This window comes from Gavia stellata, chromosome 9, assembly GCF_030936135.1.
Source record: "Gavia stellata isolate bGavSte3 chromosome 9, bGavSte3.hap2, whole genome shotgun sequence".
NCBI lineage: Eukaryota > Metazoa > Chordata > Aves > Gaviiformes > Gaviidae > Gavia > Gavia stellata.
Window position 1 is genome coordinate 24883346 of NC_082602.1, and position 22670 is coordinate 24906015.

At 53.9% G+C, this 22670-nt stretch overlaps 1 protein-coding gene across 3 annotated transcripts; it reads right to left on the reverse strand.

Moving 5' to 3' along the window:
- Nucleotides 1-840: 840 nt before the first annotated feature.
- Nucleotides 841-19622, reverse strand: ABCC2 (ATP binding cassette subfamily C member 2). 3 transcript variants are annotated; one of them, XM_009812133.2, is made up of 32 exons: nt 19581-19622; nt 18858-19031; nt 18287-18412; nt 17061-17195; nt 16520-16642; nt 16114-16169; nt 15633-15864; nt 14831-15012; nt 14044-14221; nt 13302-13556; nt 12773-12838; nt 12118-12255; nt 11695-11841; nt 11324-11408; nt 11167-11233; nt 10844-10970; nt 10497-10673; nt 10213-10380; nt 9726-9912; nt 7663-7862; nt 7234-7296; nt 6744-6963; nt 6123-6277; nt 4976-5131; nt 4674-4873; nt 3906-4032; nt 3055-3156; nt 2818-2961; nt 2387-2545; nt 1970-2136; nt 1405-1599; nt 841-970 (listed from the first exon to the last, which is right to left on the reverse strand). In XM_009812133.2, the coding sequence occupies exons 1-32, from the start codon at nt 19620-19622 to the stop codon at nt 841-843; spliced, it is 4683 nt and encodes a 1560-aa protein (XP_009810435.2). The 3 variants fall into 3 exon arrangements, with proteins under 3 accessions (XP_009810435.2, XP_059677387.1, XP_059677386.1); XM_059821404.1 differs by having other exon boundaries at nt 7234-7339; nt 7742-7874; XM_059821403.1 differs by having other exon boundaries at nt 7234-7333; nt 7742-7835; nt 9678-9912.
- Nucleotides 19623-22670: the final 3048 nt, after the last annotated feature.

Genomic DNA, 22670 nt, shown 5'->3' on the forward strand with positions numbered 1-22670 from the left:
ATGCTCAAAACCAAAGAAGGGTCACGAGTTTGTCAACAGTAACCACCATATTTTGCGTGTGTGCATGTCAGTGTAGCATGCTCCAGCTTGTCTCCACCACAGTCAGGTTTGTAGTTGAGCCACAGCCCAAAATCTGCCCCACTAGTGGTTACGATAGCCCCAGCGACTGTCTCATTTATTTGAGCTACAATCAAAGGGAGCTCTAGCTATAGGGAAGGCAGGCAGGCCCTGGCTTTTCCACCTCCACTGCCAGAGAGTACTGTTCATCCCTGGATACAGCTGTGCCACTCTATTTGGACTCCCCACCCACGTGTGACTGCATAACCTGTGTTTTGAGCTTCCCCCAAACACTGGCCAAGTTCAAAGGTAAACAGAGGCTTATTTAGCATGTCAAACTTTTAGTTGGAAGACCAGAAACTGTTACAAAAGTAAATAAATTATAACATTCAGTTGTAGGTTAAACTGTAAATTTCATTCCATAGTGCTAAAGCATCTCTCAGCTAAGTTCCCTGGCATGGTGAAGTATAAAAACTAAGACCCCAAAGGGGGCCATGGTCTCCCTGCCTTGTGGGTAATTTTTCCCCTCTATACTGGAATAAATTATGCAGCTCCAGACCCTTGTGTGCACAGCAGGCAGGGTGTGGTCACAAGGTTAACAGCTCACTCAAGTCTGGATCCTCTGTCCCTGCCAGCCAGAGAAGCCACTGTCTCCTATTTGTTTCCCAGCTGCAGAGACAAATTCCCGGGCAGCCTGGCTGCAGGGAGACACTGGTTCCTGCTTCGTGAGTGCCAGGGGGAGGGAGCTGCCCATGCACACACCCGCACACTGCTCCGCCCCACCTACAGCATGGTGGTTTCTATATTTGTGATGCCGGCATCCTTTGCCATGGCGGAGAAGATGCTCTGCTTCTTGAGCAGCTCCTCGGGGCTGTCGTATTCCACAATCCTCCCGGCCTGCAGCACCATCACCCTGGCAGCAGGGAACGAGAAGGCCTGAGCTCCAAGGATCTGAGCCAAAAACACTGCTGGTGCCAGCATGACAGCCCCACCGACCCCCACTCCTCCTACAGCCATGTTATGTGGTTCACCTCTCAGCACAGAGGTGAGGGCACAGCTCTCCTCCCTGTGCTGGTGGGTGACACACATGAGGCGTCAACAACTCCTCTATGGCCTGTTGCTGTAAAGAGGGATCCCCAAAAATGTTTCTCCCCACAAAGGCATAACTACTACATGGCCATCCTTCCCATCCCTCTATTCTACTCTCCTAGAACCTCTGTAGATTGCTGTCCCAAGCCAGTGCCTGCATCCACCCCTGCCCCTCTGGCTGCATCCTTGCTTCTGCTGCTGGCCACCTCTCACAGCACCCTAGGAGTCCAGATCCCCATTCCCCTTGCCCCACAGTACCTGTTGCTGTCCATGATGGTGTGGAGGCGGTGAGCGATGGTAAGGACAGTGCAGTCAGCAAACTCGCTCCGGATCGTTGTCTGGATTAAATGATCAGTTTCCAGATCTACAGCTGCTGTTGCTTCATCCAGGATGAGGATCTTGGCTTTGCGGAGAAGGGCCCGGGCCAGGCACACCAGCTGCCTCTGCCCAACACTGGGATGAGGTGGGGAACATGAGTTACTAGGCAGACACTGTCAGGGGTTCAGCAAGCCCACTGCCACACAGTGCCCTGACCCCAGCACCGTGCCTGCCCAGCCCTCCCCGGCCTTGCCCCAGCTGATCACCACCTGCCCTGAGCACCACGTCCCTCAGCATCTTGCTCTCTGGGCCACCTTGGAAGGGTTGGCTCATGCTGTCTCCCTGACAGTCCTGATTCCTGAACTGTCTTCTCCCACCTTCACTCCCAGAAGCTTATGTGCCCTTCTCCCTGGACAGCCGCTCTGCTGGAGGCTGCTGTTCCCGGCTGTTCCCTGGGACCAGGGGAAGGGAGGGGAGCTGGGCGTGCCTCCACTCCTCCGCTCACCTCAGGTTCTCCCCTCCCTCGCTCACAAGATGCAGCAGACCCTCGGGAAGGTCTTGCACATATGTCTTCAGGTGGGCCAGCTCAAGGGCCTTCCAGACCTCCTCGTCTGTGTACTGGTCAAAGGGGTCCAGGTTCATCCGCAGGGTGCCAGTAAAGAGCACGGGGTCCTGCCAGGGACAGCACCATGTTCAGCCACGCCACAGCCATTCAGCAGGGGTGATGGCTCCAGGCCCCTGAGTTTGGCCACATCCTGCCCACCCTGCTGCCTGTGGCTGGGCAGGGGAAGTGGCAACGGCATGCTCACAGGCCCTTGGACTCTCCACAGCACCCAGGGATGCGCTAAGGGTACTTCACCCAGGGAACAGAGCCTGGGGAGGCCAAGCACCAGTGGGACGCAGGAAGGTGGGGTCAGCTCACCTGGGGGATGATAGTGAGGTTCTGGCGCAGGTCATGGAGGCCGATCGTTGCTATATCCACCTCATCGATGATGATCGTCCCTCCAGCGGCCTCCAGCACCCGGAAGAGGCAGTTGGTGAGGGAGGATTTTCCAGCCCCGGTCCGGCCCACAACCCCAACCTGTGGAAGGAGCTATTCAGACCAGCTAACAGGGTTGAAGAAACAGGGCAAATGCTCTCCGCTTGGTCTGGTGAGCCTTCCTGCCCTGCATCTGCAATCACCATCTCCCAGACTGTCTCCTTTGGTCCCTGACCCACAGCTCGAGTCCCCAGGAGCCACGTCCCATCACCATCCCTCCCCAGCCCACAGACCGAAACTAAGAGGACAGAAACAACTTTAACACTGTGTCACTATGGAAAGGGTGTAGCGAGGGCAGACACAGAGATCCACACCTTCTCAGTGCTCCCAATATTGCAGGTGATCCCCTGAAGAACCAGCTCCAGTTCAGGTCGGTAACGAACTTTGTAGTCAACAAACTGGATCTCGCCTTTGCTGGGCCAGCCACGGGGTGGACGCTTTTCTGTCACCCACGGAGCCTGGGAACACAGGAGCATTAGGGGGTTGCACCCTACGATGCTGGCTAGCACCAAGCTGTGCAGCAGGTGTTTCATGGACCCTGGTCTCCTCACCTCGTTCTTCACCTTCGTGTACTCGTGTACCCGCTCCACAGCCACAATGTTTGTCTCCAGCTCCGAAGATGTCCGCACCAGCCAGTTCAGTGTCTGGGTCACCTGCGTGACAGAGCCAGAGGATGCAGAGCTCACTGGGACCCAGGAACAACTACCTCCCACCTCAGCTCAGGGACTCAGCCTAGGCATGAGCATCCTTGGCCTGGCCCCTAACTCTCCGCTCCCCAGCCACAGCCCCCTCTCCCACAGAATCACAGAATCACTAAGGTTGGAAAAGACCTGTAAGATCATAAAGTCCAACCATTAGAAAAAAAAAAACCAAAAAAAACCCAACCACCACACCCACACCACACAGCACCATGCCCATCAAGCCATGTCCCACAAAGCCACATCCACACGCTCCTTGAATACCTCCAGGGAGGGTGACTCCACTACCTCCCTGGGCAGTCTATTCCACTGTGTTACCACTCTCCCAGTAAAGAACTTTTTCCTAATATCCAGTCTGAATCTCCCCTGGCGCAACTTCAGGCCATTTCCTCTAGTCCTGTCACTAGTCACTTGGGAGAAGAGACCAGCACCCACCTCTCTGCAGCCTCCCCAGCCCTTCAAAAGCTTTGCTGCAGCATCTCAGATCCACAGTGGGACCATGCTCCTCCCCACAGCAGCAAACATCCCCCTTATTCTGGCATGTGTGCTCCCCTGGCTCCATACCAGCCCCCCAGGTGATGGGACACCTCAGCTAATCCCCTCTCCATGTACCGGAGCTGGAGGCAGGGCAGCATCCTGCAGCCAGCCCAGAGCTCCCAGAAACAGCTCTGCCCTGGAATGAGAAAAAGCTTTTATTGACTCACATTGAGGGCAGAGGAGACAGAAAGACCCACGATGCCGCCCTCCAAAGTGCCCTTTGATATCACAGCTAGAAGCGCAGAGAAGAAGACCACCAGGCTCCCAACAAACTCCAGACGGATGGCCAGCCACCTGCATCGGGAGAAGATGGCTGAGGGATGGTGGGAGAGGTGTCTGCCTGTGCCCGACACAGGGCCCACCAGTGAGACCAGCACCTCACCAGCATCCCTGCGCACCCAGCCCTGAGCCCAGCACCGCACATATGGTACCTGCACCTACATAGCATGTGATTTGTAGCCAGTTCTGCAAGCAGGTTCATTTTATCTGTCAGTCCCTGAGTCTGACATGTAACCTCCTGTGCTGGTAATGCCACATATCAGAGGAGCCCCAACTGTACAACTCTCGCACACCCAAAGCATCTACCAGTAACACATCGACACCAGGCAGTGCCCCCATCGCACTCCCATCTGGCCTGGAGCATCAGCCTCTTCCCAGAACCCACCAAGAGCATCTCAGCCCTTGACAGCGCAGCTCACCCTGCCCAGGCTCTGGACACTTCGTAAGGAGGCCACACTCCGGCTTTCAAAATCACCCTACAATGTCTCCTTCCCACAGGTGGTGTCCCTATCCCAAGATCCCCCAATTCCTACACAGACCCTCAGTCCTGAGATCAAGAGGGAGGATTGCAGTTCCTCAGGGACCTCCCTCAGGACCCAGAAGACCCTGGGCAGAGGTGCTGCAGGCTGTGCTGTGGCATAAGGAGTAAAACTCACCTATTTGAGACTATCCAGGAGTAAACACTTTTCTGATTGATGTCCATGGTGCTCTCATTTTGCTGCAGGAACCGTCCTTGGTGTCCGTAGGCCCGGATCACGGAAAGGCCTGACACTGTCTCTCCAAAGTGGGAATAGATGGGAGACCTAGTTACAGAGTCCAGACGCCGTAGCTGGCGTGATGTGGAGACATAGAAGCGCTAAAATGAGGGACACAGCTTGGTTACCAACACAAAGCCCAACAGCAACAAAGATATTGCTCTAAGCAGGGCAGAAGCTTCTCTCAAGCCCTGGTTACTCACCAGCACAAAATAGTAGAAGATGCTCAAGGGAATGATAACGAGAGTGAAGAATGGAGTGGCCAGGGAGATCATGAGCAATGTGCTAATGATGGCCATGAAACAGGAAAGCCAGCTACGGAAGGACATGGGAATGGTCTCATCTATCGTGAAGATGTCCTGGAGCATACGAAGAAGTGGGGAGAAGCAGTCAGTGACCGCAGAGGGAGGGAGAAGCCCAAAGGCTACACACATACAGGGTTCCTACACACTCATGTGGTGACACAGTGCCAGACACTTGCAAAAATATTGGATGACACTGAATTGGTGTTAGGGCCATAGCTCTTAGCTTGGAAACAGCTGATTTAACAGAGAAGCTTTCTATAAAATTCCCCTGCTGCACAGACCAGCTTTGGGAACTGCATCTTTCTTCTGGACCCAGGATGCAGGAGCAGGAGTTGAGGCAGAAAGAGGGACAGGGCTGACCCCAGGTCCATGCAGATGCACCCAGGCCTCCAGCTGGTCATCATCCCTCTCCTAGCTGGGCACCACATACTCCCTCATCTCAGAGTAAACTCCCTCATCTCAGAGTAAACCCAGCAGGCCCATAGGCTTGATCTCAAAAGAGATTTTTATTCCCCAAAATCAAGAGATGTCACCAAAGGAAAAAGTGGAGTTGCTGCACACTTGGAACTACCTATCTGTATTCTCCCTTCTTTCTCATTTTCTCTTTGTTTTATGAGTCTCATTTACAAAGCAAAGTGTGTATTTTGCTGAAAGTCCATAAGCAGAAGGGCAACTCATTACGGGACATAAGCTCTAGGCTACTGCCTCTCTTGGTAATCTGCTCTGGACCCCCTTTAATTTCTACATATCCCTCTTTACCAGGTGGTCCCAAAACAGGACACAGTACCCAGCTGTGGCCTCGCTAGCACTGAGCAGAGGAGATAACAACTTTCTGCGATCTGCTGGCCACTCTCCTCCTAGTATAGCCCAGGGTGTGGTTTGCCTCACAGTCAGCCTCGCATCTACCATGCCCTTCTGGTCCCTTCCAGGCCCTGATCAGGGCTCATCTGTGCAGCGCTGAACAGCAACAGGGTTATGCTACCACCCAACACTCTCCAGACCTGCTGGAACAAACACCTTCTCCATTTTGGTGCTGTTCTCTTACCTTGGCAAACCTATTCACAATGCGTCCAGTTGGGGTCGTGTCAAAAAAGCTCATGGGCACACGCAGGATGTTGCTGAGCAGTTGCTGATGCATAATCCGGGAGGCTCGCATGGCACCATGAGCAGACAGGATAGTTGCAAAGAGCAGGAAAAGAGCTGCAAAGAGAGCACAGGGTGGTCATCACCAGCTCATGTGGGACACTGGCCCCAGGCACTCTTTGGCTCAAGGGACACATCAAGCAGCTCCAAGCCAGCAGCTCTGCAGTGAGCCACTGTGATAGTCCTGCATGCCACCTTCTTGGGAGGCCCCAGTAACGGCATCCTACCACAGGGGAAGAACGCTAACCCTTTTGGAAAGTCTTAGGCCCTAGCACTATCTCCAAACTGATTAATGACAGTGATCTTCAACCTAAGGGGGCAACACATACTTCTTGGGGTAATTTATGCTGTCTTCAGACTGATATCTGGCCCCTGTTCAGCCAGGAGCAGGAGGGAAGGCAGCAGCAGGCAGATGGACACAGTGCTGCTCCTTGCTGCACTGCTGGCTGCAAGCCTTGCAAGCCATATCCCTGCCGGACCACACAGCTGAGGCAAGCGGGATCCCCTGTGCACCCACACTCACCTTGTGACACCCCCAGCGCCCCAAAGACACCAATCCGCAGGTCTCGCTGCTCCACGGGATAGGTCTGGTTGAGGTAGCGCTGCGCATCGCCAGTCCAGACGCTGAGCCACAGGTTGGTCCCCACGAAGGCGATGTACTGTCCAACGTAGCCCATGGCAATCCAGAAAGAATACCACAAGCCAACAGCACGCAAGTACCGCAGGTACATGGAGAACTTCACCTGTGGACCAATTTAGCCCATCACTGCTGCCCAGCAAACCATGGCCAATGACACCCAGCACAGCCTTGGGACTCGCCTCCACCCACCTTGCTGCCCACAGTGCTCCCTTCCACCACCTTGCCCACCAGTCCCAGGCAGCTCTGTCTCCTTCAGTGTCTCTTGGCTGCAATGGGGCCACAGAGAGCCAGCACCGGCTTCTCTGAGCCACAGTCAGGGTCTTACAGCACTGAGCCAGGGCAGCACAGTGCTTCCTCCATCCATCCTCCTCACCTTGCCGGTTTCCACAGCTTCTTTCTCAATCAGTTGCTGGCCCTTCAGCTTCTTGGGGGGCTCCTCCTGGGCCTTCTTCCAGGACTTCGTGCTGCTTTTACTAAGGCTGCAGGGAGGTGATGGGCACCATTAGTCACAGGGTCCTGGATGGGTCCTACTCTCCTGGGGGTCCATCCCCATGCTGCACTGGGATGCCAGTGCTGGAGCTCTCTGGGGCAGCTTTGAATGAGCCATGTGGAAGCCCTAGGCATTTGCAGCCATGAAATCATAGGCCTCATCCCCAAAAGCAGAACCAGCCAGCAATAGGAATTTCAGGGAAGACCACAGAATAAGGCTGTGACACACTAATGTGAGTAAAGGTAAGATCAGATGCTCCTGACCCAGCCCAGCTGGTGGCAGGAGCAGGTAGGGAGGCTCCCAGCAGGAAACCCCCTGGGAAGCCCTGAGACCCCTGTCTTGGAGGGAGCGGGGCAGGAGAGAGCGCTGAGAGCTCAGGTTGATTTCCCACCTGCGGCTGAACTCTCTCTGATGGATGCTGGCCTCTCGCTTCAGGCTCGAGGTCACCACATCATCAGGGCCCTCCTCCACACAAGGCTCAACATCTTCATCACCCTGCTCTTCATCCCCAGCTAAAGCAACAGCTACAAGCAGAGGAATGAGGGAAGATAGGGTCAGGCACTGAGAATAGAGCAGATCCCATACATCACACCTCTGCTGCACTCAGCTCCACCCCACACCCCAGGCCCAGGCTGTGTCCTACTACAGCACATCAAAGTCTTTTCCAACCCTGCTGCGAGCCCAGTACAGCAGGAGGAGGAAGAAATCCATTGTACTGGAGAGCGAACTGATAGGGGATGCAGGGCTAAAGGCCTGCATGGAGGCAGTCCCTGCTGCTGACTTAGAATCATAGAATCATTTAGGTTGGAAAAGGCCTTTAAGATCATCAAGTCCAACCATTAACCTAGCACTGCTAAGTCCACCACTAAACCATGTCTCTAAGCACCACATCCACACGTCTTTTAAACACCTCCAGGGATGGTGACTCCACCACCTCCCTGGGCAGCCTGTTCCAGTGCTTGACAACCCTTTCGGTGACGAAATTTTTCCTAATATCCAATCTAAGCCTCCCCTGGCACAACTTGAGGCCATTTCCTTTCGTCCTATCGCTTGCTACTTGGGAGAAGAGACCAACACCCACCTCGCTACAACCTCCTTTCAGGTAGTTGTAGAGAGCGATAAGGTCTCCCCTCAGCCTCCTCTTCTCTAAACTAAACAGCCCCAGTTCCCTCAGCTGCTCCTCATAAGACTTGTACTCTAAACCCTTCATCAGTTTTGTTGCCCTTCTTTGGACACACTTAAGCACCTCAGTGTCCTTCTTGTAGTGAGGGGCCCAAAACTGAACACAGTATTCAAGGTGTGGCCTCACCAGTGAGTACAGGGGGATGATCACTTCCCTGGTCCTAACAGAAATAGTGCGGTCAGCAGAAGTCAGGATGCTGTTGGCCTTCTTGGCCACCTGGGCACTGTGTCGGCTCATATTCAGCCATCTGTCTACCAATACCCCCAGGTCCTTTTCCACCAGGCAGCTTTCCAGCCACTCTTCCCCAAGCCTGTAGTGTTGCATGGGGTTGTGACCCAAGTGCAGCACCCAGCACTTGGCTTTGTTGAACCTCATACAATTGGCCTCGGCCCATCGATCCAGCCTGTCCAGATCCCTCTGTAGAGCATTTCTACCCACAACCAGATCAACACTCCCACCCAACTTGGTGTCATCTGCAAACTTACTGAGAGTGCACTCCATCCCCTTGTCCAGATCATTGATAAAGATACTGAACAGAACTGGCCCCAATACTGAGCCCTGGGGAACGCCACTTGTGACAGGAACTTATCCCAGCACCACTGGTGGGTCCACATGCACAGATTTGCCCTAGTTTAAGAGGTCCAAGATCTGGTAGACCATGTCACTCCAGTTTGGGAGCACCCCTCTGAGCAGGTGGAGATGGGTCCTGTGGGGATGGACTGGGAATAGCCAGGCTCCAGCTGGACAACTGGGCTGAGCCCAGGCAGGGTGAGCATCCACCTCACCTGACACCACTCCTCCCCATAGCACTGGTGGACATGATAAAGATTAAGTGTTATCCACTAGCATGTTTAGAATAAACCAAGGATCTTTCTCACCCCAGCATCACTAAGGTATGGAGCTTGTTGCCACATAACATTATGGGGCCCATAAACATAAATAAACTAAAAAGGGAGTAAAAAAAATTAGACAGGTCCTTTGCTGGCTGTTCAACACAATGCCTGCATGCAAATCTTAGGCAGAAAGTCCTTGTGCTGCTGATTGCCAGAAGCTGGGAAGGATTCACAGCAGCCACCACTGGGGCCTGGGATGGATAGAGGCAGGTCAGACTGACCAGGTCTTGGGGTTCTCATAACCCCAAAACACATGCACAGCCCCTCTAACTGCCGCAGCCCCATTGTGTTCTCAGTACCTGTAGGATTTTTCTCTGAAGCATCCTCCTCCTGGCTGCTGTACAAGTTCAGGAACTGGGCAAAGGCCCCCCTGTTTGCAAGCAGGGTGCTGTAGGAGCCATGCTCAGACACTGCTCCTGCCACCAGCACCACGATGTTATCGACCTGGGGCAGGAAACTGATACTGTGCGTCACCAAGATCCGTGTCTGCAACAAAGTGGTTGCAGGGTAGTGAACATCAGAGCACCCCTCACCCCCAGCCATGGGCCTGCAGGCTCTCCATCCCCTGCTTGGGGACCTCTTTGCTTATCACTGCCTCTCTATGGGGACCCGGAGCACCCCTCTGGGGACCCATGAAGACTCTCCTGCCCGCTGCAGCCCCACGTAAAAGCCACAGTACCCCTCTCTGTCCCAAGCAAGCAACTTCAGCCTTTCCTCAACGGTCAACACTGTGCCAGTGTCACTCCTGCCTGGCCGGGTGGTGGGGAGGAGGGCACAGGTGCTCACCTTCTTTTGCAGCAGCCCTTTTGGCCCCAGCACATGCTCGAAGAGGTACTTGCCAACGTGAGCATCCACGGCAGAGAGGGGGTCGTCCAGGATGTAGATGTCTGCGTTGCTGTACACTGCCCGGGCCAAGCTGACCCGCTGCTTCTGGCCCCCACTGAGGTTAATGCCCTGGAAGGGAAGGGACCTCTGTGAGCCCTGGGCTGGCACAGGGCAACGGCTCTGTCCTCTGGTGCAGGTGCAGAATGGTTGTGCTATGGGAAACCCATAGTGCCCAGCCCTGATACCTTCTCTCCGATCTCTGTCTGGTCACCCGCAGGCAGCAGTTCCAGGTCTGGAAGGAGGGCGCAGGCCTTGATGACCTGCTGATACCTGGCTTCATTCAATTCTGACCCAAAAAGGATGTTGTCTTTCAGTGTGGCATTCTGAATCCAGGCCTGCTGGGGCACATAGGCCAGCGAGCCCTGGAAAGAGAGACACAAGAACAACTACTTCATCAGAGCATCCACCTGAGCACTGCCACCTCCTACAGCTCGTCCTTGCCCTGATCCACTACTCTGGGACCAGTTCTGCCCTGCTGCCTCCCTGCTGAGCTCACACCCCACAGCCCCCTGCGCCAGCCAGCTCCTCTCACCTGGATGTTGATGTGTCCCTTGATATTCTCCATCTCCCCAAGCATGGCTGACACCAGTGAAGATTTGCCTGAGCCCACAGCCCCCACCACGGCCACCAGGCTCCCAGGCGCTATGTCCAGCGTGACACTGCAAAGACATGAGGGCTGAGGAAGCAGCACTGACAGGTCACCCGCTGGCTCCTGCATGGGACCAGCACGGAGCAGTGTCTCTGGGGCACTCACATCTAGCAGCACTGTGAGAGGCAACTGCCATCCCCAACTACCAACATAGAAAGACTCCCTCTCCCCACCCATCTGCCCCAAACATGGTGCAGAGCACTCACTCTCTTATCACAGCGTTGCCGTCCTGCTCCCAGGCAAAGGTGGCCTCCGAGAAACGCACAGCGCTGCCTGTCAGCAGAGAGCCGTCCCTCAGGGCTGGGAAAGCCCACGGTTGGGCCAGCCTGTGACCCACAGGCTCTGACCTGGAGGTTCACCTACCTGCAATGGGGTTGTGGTGGATAGCTGAGGTGTCCAGATCTTCCCCGCCCAGGTAGCGCTCCAGCCTCGCAGTCGATACATTGGTCTGCCATGGCATGTGGGCATGGGGCACAGCTGGGTGGGCTGGCAGGAGCCCCGTAAGCAGAGCACCCCATACACACAGCCCCCACCCAAACACCAGCCCCAATCTCTGAGCCCCAAGCCTGTGTCACGTATGTGAGTCCTGTTCAACCCCACTGCCAGCGAGGTCCTGTGCACTGACCCCTGCGTGTCCAAGACCCAGGTCCATCACACACCTGAGCCCCATGTGCTGGTTTGGGTGGAGGTATCATGAGATCCTCCTGCACCCCCTGCCCCACATGAGCGCTGACCTGCACCAGGGAAGAGAGGACCAAGGGCAGCATGGCCATGGGGAAGCGCAGCACATTGAAAAGGGAGATGGCAGTAAAGGCCTTCTGTGCATCCAGGATGTTGTTCTCATCCACCAGCACGTAGACGGCAAAGCTGGCCAAGGAGACCTAGGACAGATACCAGGGGAAGCCACCATCAGTGTGGTTCTGTGCAGCCCAGCCCCTCGTGCTCCCCTAAGGCCTCAGCAGTGCCTTCCTGCTGGGGACCTGTTCCCCGCCTGCTTCCCTTCTCCTCTGGGTCCCATCTCACCACTCTGATGGGACCCCTTTCCAACCACGGCTCTCCTGCCAGCACCCAGGACTATACTCCTCCCGTCCCCTTGGACACAGCCCAACCCCAGCTCTGAGGAAGCTGCAGCCCTCCCCAGACCCACTGGCACTCACCAGGAAGGGGGCACACGTGAACACAAAGATAGAGATTGACTGCAGGTAACCGAAGTTCACCAAGTCCTTGAGCTCACGTGCCCGGATCTCATTGACTCGCTTCTCAAATGAAGGCTCCCAGGCAAAAAGCTTCAGGATCTGTGGGATGACGAGGGTGAGTGGGTGCTGGCCTCACAGGAATGCCCACCTCCACATTCAGCTCACTGGTAGCCAGCATCTCCATCACCAGCTCCTGACTTGCTCAGAAACCTGCTTGTCCACCAGATCTCCCCTCTCCTGTCCTGCCCCATGGCTCACAGCACTTCCCCACAGCATTCCCACTCCCTCATCCTTGTCTTACAGGTCACTGCCAGACCCTCTACAACCATGGCAGCCTGCTCACCACCATGGCCACCCAGAAAGCCCCCAGAAAAACCTCTCTTGGCTCCCAAGTCTTGCTCCAGGTACCCAGAGCTCCTCCCCAGCCAACCTTTCAAAAGGTGAGGAAGCCAAGGGAATTGCAGAGACTGAGGCTTGTCTACCCCAGACACAAGGGGCCCCAAGCTAGACTATAACACTGGTGCTGTAGCGTTATACAGGTGTGCTGCTTCCAGGTACAGTGCACCAAGAAAAGGGGTGCAGCAGCTGCCCAGGGGTTCTCCACTCCACTGCTCACCTTAATTCCATTGAGGATTTCACTCATTATTTTCATGCGTTCATCCTTGTTCTTCATGTTCCTCACCTACAAACAGAAGAGCCAAAGGTCACCTAAACCATACAGCAGCTCACCCTTGGAAATACATCTGGGCTGCCACAGGGAAGGGAAGGGTGGGCTTCAGAGCCCAGAGAAGCCATCCCACAAAGCTGGACCTTGGCTCCCTGGGGCTCTGGACAACCTGGGGAAAAACAGCACCCTGTTGTCAGGTAGAAGCTAGAGCTTTATTTTATGGTTGGTAATATCTCGCTTTTAGGCCTCAAGGCTCCACCCAGCCCTGTTCAAGTTCAGCTGTGATGGTAGAACAGGTCTCACCTGCCTCCTGCTCATCTGAGCTGATCACCCCCAGCTCAAGTCAGATGAACTTCCTAGGCTGGGAAAGATCTGTGGCATAACAGGGAAGGGCAGGGGAGTGTGGAAAACGAGTGAGAGGAGCAACAGTGGGCCTCAGGAGTGGGAGGCCAGGGAGTACCTTACACCCACCACTGACCTGGATGGTTTTGGCCTTGGTGACCAGGAACCCATTTATGGGGATGAGCAGCACCATGACTGCAATGCCAGCCAAGACAGAGGGTCCCAGTTCTCCCCAGAGGAAGACGATGGACAGGATAATTTGCAGGGGGGATGACCACAACTGGTGAACAAAGTTGGCCATGTCCATGAACCTCTGGGCATCAGCCGACATTAGATTCACAGTCTCTCCCACCGTGGACTCCTTGCGGGTGGCACTGGACATGGTGAGTGCCTGGAGAGAGAAAGCATAGTCACCGCAAGCCAGTCTGGGAGCAGCCTGGCTGCCAGCAGCATGGAACAGAGCAGGGAATTAGCAAGCCAGGCTGAAACTGCTCCTGGTGCCTCTTGGCTGGCCACGGGTGCTGTCGTCACTGCCTGCACACCAGGAGCCACTGGATGCTGGGAGTAAAGAAACATCCCTGTGCAGGAATCCCAGTGGCAGCCGCCCTAGGTGTTGCACCGCTCTGAAGAGAAACCTCCCTCGGCCCCTGCTAGCTGTCAAACACCAGCTGCAGCACCCAGGTCCCAGGCAGAACTAGCACCCACAGTGTCCCCAGCACCAGGTGGGTGTTCCGAAAGCCAAGCTCTCCCTGTGTCTTCCTGGGAAGCAAATGGCATACACCCCAGTTGCCCCAGGTTGATGGGGCAGGCAATGGATGCTGGTATCCCCAGCCCAGCTTGGAGGAAGCCAACGGGGGTGATGACAGGGCTATACCAACCTTCTTGTAGATGGCAGCGATGAGACTGGCACGCACGTTTATGCCAAGCTGGAAGCACAAGCTGAAGTACTGCTGCAGGCAGAGGGACTGGATCAGCGCCGTTAGGAAGAGCAGGACGGCGTACAGATAGCCTTGCCAGGCAAAGGACTCCTCATCCGACACAAAGGTGATCAGCAGCCTGAAGGGTAAAGAAGCACCATGAGACCCCCACCCTACTGAGACAGACCCGAGCAGAATGCTCCAAACCAAAGCAGAGAGAACATCGTCATGAGAGCAGTGACAGAAACCCTGCCCCAGACAGCTCTCTCTATGCTCAGCAAGCTGGGGACCGATGTTCTGTTGGGTGTCCCTCTTCTGCCGGGGACACTGCATTTCACATACAGCAGTGGATCACTAATGTCAGATCATCCACAGAGATTGTGCGGCTCTGCAAAACAAACTGGGCAGGTCCTGTTGGGCTGAGCTGGACTGACTCATGAAGGGCCCCAAAGAAGAGCCAGGACTGTCTCCAGGGAGGGAGCAGGACTGCGTAACAAAAGATGTAGGGAGCAGGGAGCAAGATACCACCTGTAAGAGCTGGCAGCCAGCTCAGATCAGTTCTTTATTAAACTGTAACCCAACACATTCTCACAACTTTGGTGAGGGCACAGAAAGTCCCCAGGGCGTGGGGCTGGGAGAGGTACACTTATGGAGATGGTGGGGTTGGATGCAGTGCACATGGGCAGGTGGTGGGGTTGGGTGCAAAGCCAGGACAGGGCACGGACAGGGACAGAGAGAAAGGACTCACTTCAGCAGCTGGGGGCTGACAAACACAAGTCCATCGTGCACCAGCTTGAAAGCCACCGATAACAGGAGGTTCTGCCAGAAGGTCTTGCACAGGGTTTTCACCAACCAACCCCTGGGGAAATCCTTGTGAGGGCTGGAGTCCCCTTTGTCTCCCTTCTTCTTCCTCTTCGGCTGCTTCTCCTCCTAGAGGGAAGCCCCCACAGAAGTAAAGGAGCTGGTTGTGCAGGCATCCTGCACCTGGAAGGATTCCAGGGCAGTGCCACAGACCCCAGATCAGGTATCCTGAATGAAGCCTTAGCTTTACCTTCTGTCGTGTTCCCTCTTGCTGATCTCTGCTCATGTCATCCACCCCCAGTACTAACACCTCTCTTGCATGCCAAAGACAATTGTTGCAAACCCCAGACCAGCCTGAACCTCTCAGGCCAAAAATCAGGCACCCCAGGAAGAATCTGAGGCCAGGGGTGATCATAGCATGATGTTCACTCTGACCTCGTTGCTGGGAGGTATCTGAGGTAGGGAAAGACGGATATAAGGGAGCTGCTTGTACTGCAGACTTGAGGGTGGTTCCTGTCCTTCTGTAGGGCAGAAGGATGGAGATTTTCTTCATCTCTCAAAATATGGGGATCTGCTGAGGACAGGGAAGACCCTGTCATGGGTTCCCCTGGCCTTGCCCACGGCCCTGCAGAACCAAAGAGAGGAAAACCCAGCAAAGGGGGCTGCAGGGAGGTGAGGTGACCCTACTCCCCGAGGCTGGACCTGGGTCTCTCAGTCCCATGCAAGGACAAGAGTAGGAAGGGATTTACCAGCACCAGGATGTCTTGGCTCTGGGCCTTGCTCATGTCGTTCCCATGGTCTGGGTCACCTTCCCAGCGTCTTTTCTTGCGTTTCCGTTTCTCCAGTTCTGCTTGGGCCTTCCTCACCGCAGTCTTCATGTTCTTCTCCAAAACAGTGTAAATAGCCTGCGTCTTGTCTTTACTTTTCAATTCCCAGATATCCTCTACCTCCAAGGGCTTGCGATAGCCCTTGAAAACCATGCTGTAGGGCAGAGAAATCTCCCCTCAGCAAGTTTTCCACATTACACCCAAGGGAGAGTCCTGGCTGTAAATGCAGAGCCTTCACACCCAGCCCGGCCCTGAGCTCAGGCTGCACAGACTGCACCGAATGTGGTGCCTCTGACAACTAACTCCAAGCAGCCTGTGCTGCAGGCTCCCCGAAACAGCACTGGCCCAGCCCTAAACCACCCCCACATTTCACCAGCCCAACCTCTCGTGGACCCCTGCTCACCTGGTGTACCATTCAAAGGTGATGGAGCTCAGAAAGGAGGCTGTCACCTCTGGGTTCTAGGGTACAAAGCAAAGTGGGTACCAAGAGATCGTTGATGCTGAGGGGTGGTGTTGACAAGAGTTGACTCAGTACCCCCAGCCATTAAGGAACCCCAGAGGTTTTAAACTGTGCCAGCTCCAGCCCCAGGAACCCCATCTTGCAGCCAGGAGCAGCCCCCCTTGGACACATATGCAGATGCCCCAGGCTGCAGGCTCCAGCTCTTGCTCTGCTCCTTGCTGAAGCCCTCAGGTCTTCCATCCCACAGGGGCCAGGAGGAGACTCTGCATGGAGCCCACCCTGCCACACGCAATGCCAGCCAGAAAGTGGTACCCCAAGCCCTGAGCCCACTCCTGCATGGACCTCACACCTTCTTCCTGATTTCCTTTGTTTCTGGGGCAACGTCCGAGAAGCCTGAGACAAGGAAGAGCAGCAGCTGGAGCCCATAGGAGACGAAGAAAAGGACAAACCGTGGCACATCGGAGATTGGTGCCTGCAGGAATGGAGAGCCCAGGGTGACTGTTGGGGCTTGTCTCAAGGCCATCTGGCACTCAGAGACAAGATCCATCCCCAGGACAGTGAACATGGCTGAGCCCAACAGGGCAGTGCAAAACTTGCTGTGAATCCTGGCTCAGCTTCCCTTTGCCACCCCTCCTGGCTCCTCCCTGACCTCCTCCCATAAGTCCATAAGAGGAAAAACTGGTACTGGAGAGCTTATGCCTCCCCAAAGAGACAGGATGAATTCAAAGAAACATTCCTTCTCAGGTCTCTTCTGGTTCTCCAAGGTCCCTAGGACAGTTGGGACCTCTGTGATACCACTGAGAGCTTGTCAAGAGATGAAGTCTGAAGGGACCTTCTTTGGGGACAGAACAAGACCATGGGGAAGCGCAGAGCTTCCTGCCAAACCCAACCTGCAGGGCTCTCCGGAGGAGCGACTGGAATGGCAATATCCCACAGAGCAGGGACAGTGTCCAGAAGCAGAAAAGTATCCCCGAGTCTCTGCACAAGCAGGAGCGTCGTGCATCATGGATCAGCAGGACCAGGAGCTGGGGGAAGCAAAAATCAGTCAGAGGTTCAGCTAGGGCTGCAGGACTAGGTCTGGGCTCTAAACGTGCCTTTGGAGCATGTGTCCCGGGATGCCAGCACACGTGATCTGCTGGGGTTGTCTGCCTTGAAGACACTGAGCTCCCAGTGCCTGAGGTCATTGCCAACCCTACAGAAGCTTCGGAGTTAATTGCACAGGGCAAAGGTTTATTTCAGGAAGACATAAGATCAGGCTCCTCATAGGAAAAGCAAGGTCTGAAGACACCCTGAGATTACAGCAGGGCACTATTTCTCTTTTTAGCTGTTCTCACCCCAGATTCTCAGACACACCCATCTGTGAGGAGTCACACCCTGTCTCCTGCATATTCCTGCCAGACCTGGAATTAAAGCCAGATCAGAGACCCAGCAGCGCAGCCTCTCTGGGCAGTCCCCTCGGCTTATAATCTCACCACATGAACTCTGCACACGAAACTAAATGACATGACAAAATACGAAGGATAGCAAATTGGGGTGTTACTTTTGCTTTTGAGTGTAACTCCTGAGTGTTATGGCTTTGTTAAGACTGTAGAATATCTCATGTCTCATACAAGATATCTGCAACTTCCATGCACATATTCCATCAAGCTAATAGCCCCTGTGTCCTCAGCTTTCTCCTCTGCCTGGGTATCCTGCAGCACTTCTTGACTCTCCGCACAAAACTGAGCCACAACCCCAGGGAAGCTGAGAGACATCAGAGCAGCAAGCCATTGTCTGATGTTCACGCTGTGCAATCAGTCCTGTGAAACCCATACTGCTGCTACTAAGGCTTCTGCCAGAAAACTCAGCTATACTCACAGGCTTATATATCCCAGTTTTAAGGATAAAAGAAGGGAGCACAGTACAACCAGACACCTGCCCTCAATCTATCACCCTGTGCACCACCCACACATGTTCAGGGCTAGTCCCTACCCATCCTCCAGGCTATGCTTCTTCCCTCATGGACATGGCTTCCAGCTGATCTCTATGCTATGGGAAGTTTTCTGCTGCTTGGCCCCATGGTCTCACACCCTGTCTCTTTGGTGACATACAGCACATTTACCAGCTGATCCCTTACCCAGGTGGCAATGTACAAGCTGGGGTTTGTGTACTGGACAGCTGGCAGGGGGTCCTGCTCTGTGTCCTCTACAAATGCCATGGCCAACTCTGCCACTGCCGTCAGCATCAACAAGGTAGCCAGCACCTGTGGGGAAAGGGGAGAAGCCGTGAGGGGAGACCCAGCCCATCGTGGGCACTGGGAACCACTGGGAGACAACACAGTTGGGCATAAAAGCACTGTGTCCCATACACCATTACACCCTTTCCAACCCAAACCTGGCCTGGGAGAGCTTTCTAGGGCTCTGGGAAGCTGCAGCACTTCCACAGGAGCACTGCCATAATTTTAAGCTTGGAGGATAACAGCCCGCAAGATGAGAGACCCCAGTACACACCTCTGCCCTCCCTCCCAGTGCATCCCAGCCCTTTTATCCCCTCTGTCTCAGATGGTGCCCTAGCCCACCGCTCCTTCTCTCCTGCACTTCTCATCTCTCCATCCCACACCTGACATCAGCCCAGAGGCTTTCCACTCACCACCCCTCCATCCCAGGCTGCTCCAGCCTGCCCTCTGTGCCCCCTCAGCCCCACTCTACCTGTTTGATGATGTAGAGTTTGGTCACAGATGATTTCTTGGCTCTGGATTTGCACATGGGCAGGAGCTGCCATGGAGCCAAAATCCAGAAGAAGCCAAGGGGGACCCAGACCAGCACAGTCTGCTGGAAGCACACGGGCAGGTCGGCATCTGGACGAGCGAGGTAGGAGGCATTCTGGGGGCAGCAAGGACAGACAGCCAAGTCACTTGCCATGGCTTGACCCTCACCTGGCTCACAGCACGAGAGTCAGCACTCCTATAGCTCCTGCCCACCCTGCTCCACCCCATCGCACCCCCCTCCTCAACACCCACCTTCCTGGCTGAGCATTTCAGCACTCAGCCAAAGTCCCAGGTGATGTCCCCCTACCCATCTATCTGCGTGAACTTGGGAGGACCTCTCCTGCAACCACCCCTTGCTGGACCCAAATCATTCCCTGAGAGGTTTGTGCAGGGTGTCCTGTGTTCCCAGCTGGGCTGCGGGACTGAAACAGGACAGGGCTCACTCAGGGAACTGTCATTTGCATTGTTGTCTTGTGGATATCACGCAGGCAGTGCACAGCGCTCAGTGCCATGGCAGCCCTGGATAAACACCAGAACCTCTGCCGACCGCGGGCAGTTGGGTCCCACTGGCTGAACAAGCTGTGAGCTTTGGGATTTACTGCTCTCCCCTTCCACTGAGCGTCCTACCCCAAGAACGGGCGATGGGGGTGATGCAGCCACTCACCCAAAAGACGGAGCCACAGAACTCCTCCAGGGCTGCCAACATGGCTCAGGGGAGAAGAAACAGCAGCTCCTTCCCCTCACTCTGCCTGGCTGTGAGTCCTGTCTGGATGCTTGGGACAAAAGTCCCCACGCACCCTCAAGTGGTGCTGGGATAAAATCCCTGATGACATGCAGTTAATTGTTAACTTGGTGCTATTGCACCACAGACCAAAGCAGTGACCAAAAGGGCTTTGGAAACTGCAAGGGCTCTGGGGAAGGGAGGAGAGGAAGACTCAAGAAAGAGATCAAAGGGGAGATGCAGAAAAGCCACTGTCACAGAGTCACTGCAGGACACCACAGCCATTGCTCAGAAACCACAGCCTTCATCAGCGCACACCAACAGAGGCAAGCTCGTATGGACCTGTTAAAGACACTACTTTGGTGCAACAGACCTTTCCTGACAGAACAAGCTTGCTGAATGCTGCCATAAAGTCCAGCAAAGTCTGGTCCCTTAGGAGCCAAAGAAGGCAGTACCTTTTTTCTCATGTGCCACCCAGCAAGGAGGCCCAGGACACCAGCAGTGCTCCAGGCCTGGAAACTTGCAGCATCTGGCAGCTGAGCTGACCACATGCTCCAGTGGTCTTTCCGAGTCCCTGGGATCTGGGTTCCTTTTACTAACTTCTTCTGGCCTGCAGAGCCTGGAGACTTTCCCAGCTCTTCCTTTTGCTTGTCCCTTTCCCATGTGTCTGTGTTGTCTGCATGTTACAGCAGCTGGCTGACCACAAAACCCATAAGAGACTTTGATTCTTCATTCTAAGGCAACTCAGAATCACAGAATCACTAAGGTTGGAAAAGACCTGTAAGATCATCAAGTCCAACCATCAGCTAACACCACCATGCCCACTAAACCATGTCCCACAATGCCACGTCCACACGTTCCTTGAACACCTCCAGGGATGGTGACTCCACCACTTCTCTGGGCAGCTTATTCCAGTGTCTCACCACTCTCTCAGTAAAGAAATTTTACCTAATATCCAGCCTGAACCTCCCCTACCACAAATTGAGGCTGTTTTCTCTTGTCCTGTCACTAGTCACTTGGGAGAAGAGACCAACTCCCAACATCTGAGACAGCCAGAGGACCATTCCTGAGGAGGGTGACTGCCACTAAATCATCACCCCCCTGCTTACAAAGGCGGAGGTGTGGGGGCAGGTGAGGATGGTGCTATTCTAAGGCTGGAACTGAATTTGCTGTATCATGCCTGCTTTTAGGGAGCAGCAGGTAAAAGGGGACAGTAGGGTGACTGCAAGCATTCTGCTGTCTCATTGTTCATGGAGTTAGTAGATAGCTCAGAAGTCAAGGGTGATACAATGAGTAATTGCTCAGGAACAACCCCCTTACCATCAATACCAGAAAAAGGTTCAATGTCCAACTCATTGGTTAATTATTATTGGCTTGTCTGATTAAATCCACTTGTTTTTGTAAATAAAGCTACCCCTAGAGCTAGGTCCTCCAGGCCAGAACCAATACACTGCTGATGAGAGCAGCAATCTGATGCAATGTATAAGAAGTAAGTGAATGGAGCAGTCATTCCCTCAGCCCTTCTCCATGCAGAGTGCTGACGTGAGTCTTCTTTCTGCTCGCTGGCACAGGTGTCCTCTGGCCTTGCTCATACCCACCTGGAGCGCTGCTGGCAAGGGGACCACTTGCTTGTGACACCTTCCTATTTAATACTCTGTCCTGGTTTTCAGTACATGTCACAGCCCATCCTCACCCTGTCTCTGGGCTCTCATTTGGAGTTTAAGTGCTTTGCTCAGCACAGGATGCCAGCTATCTTTCATGTTCAAAGCAGGCACAGCCCCACTTTCTCTACCCTCATACCTGGCACGTGCTCCTCCCAAAAACACACAAAGCCACCTCACTGTCCTTCAGCTCCTTCCATACATCTTCCTTCACTACAACACCCAGAAAATGTTCACTGGGACCAAGCTAATCAAGGCGGTAAGACCTCTTTGGCCAACAATACCACACCATTTTCCTGTGCTCCCCTGCCTTTACCCATCTGTTGTCCACCATCCTATAACTTAAGTTTTCAAAAGTAGGCATTGCTTCGTGCCTATCTCACACAGGGTCTGGTCCAGAATAGAGGCTTCGGCAAGGCAATCTACAAATTAGTCCAGCCCTCACTCACCTCTGCTTTGGAAGGGTTTGTTTCTCTGCTTTGTTACTCTGTAACCCCATGTGAGTTCAAAAGCCTTTTTTTTTTCTTTCCTTTTTTTTTAAACTTTACACAAAAGGAAAGAACCAACTCTGTGTTTATGATGCTGTGTCAGCAAAATATTCATGTTAATTGAACTACCGGTATCTTAATCATACCATGACTCATGAAATCTCACAACATAAGCATAAACTCTTACATCAGGTGTTCTGAACCATATTGACTATAACCACAAAGTTAATCATTTCTTCTTTTGAGTTTAGATCCTTCCTACTGCCTGAACACCCACCAGTGCTGAAGCAGGTTCTGACACCACCACTAAGCAGCCATTCCCTTCCCAGCTCCTATATTGAGAATTACCACGTACATTCCCAAGGTGTATTTTTGGAGACACCGATACCTGTGATGGATCTGTGTGAAAAGGTGGATGTACCCTTCAAGCTGAAAATAACGTAGTCTTGGTTATACGTTTTCAATTACCTGATTCTGTTTAAGGTGACAAAAGGTGCTGCCACCTTGTCAAATATTGTATTTTCCTGTACATCCTTACAGGCTGTAAGCTATTGCCAAGATGGGTAGACAAATCTGAACCCTGTTTTTTGCTTCCTAACAAGGTCTGCTATCTCTGCTTTCAGGGGAATTCTCTTCAGCTTTGTGGATCTTTTAGAGAAGAGCAGTCAGCAAGAATAAAGGTGCTTTATCTCTGGGTCTCTGCTCTTTTAATGGACCACTCCTGACACTGTTCCCATCTTTCATAGGGTATTTTGCAGGGTAACTGAAATAAGTCTAAGGCTTCAATTCTGACTAGGCAGCAATAACCCAACAGGCACATTCCCCTGAGCACTGTCTGCAGAACAAGCAGTTTGTGCTTTATCTTGGGAAAAGGACCTGGAAAC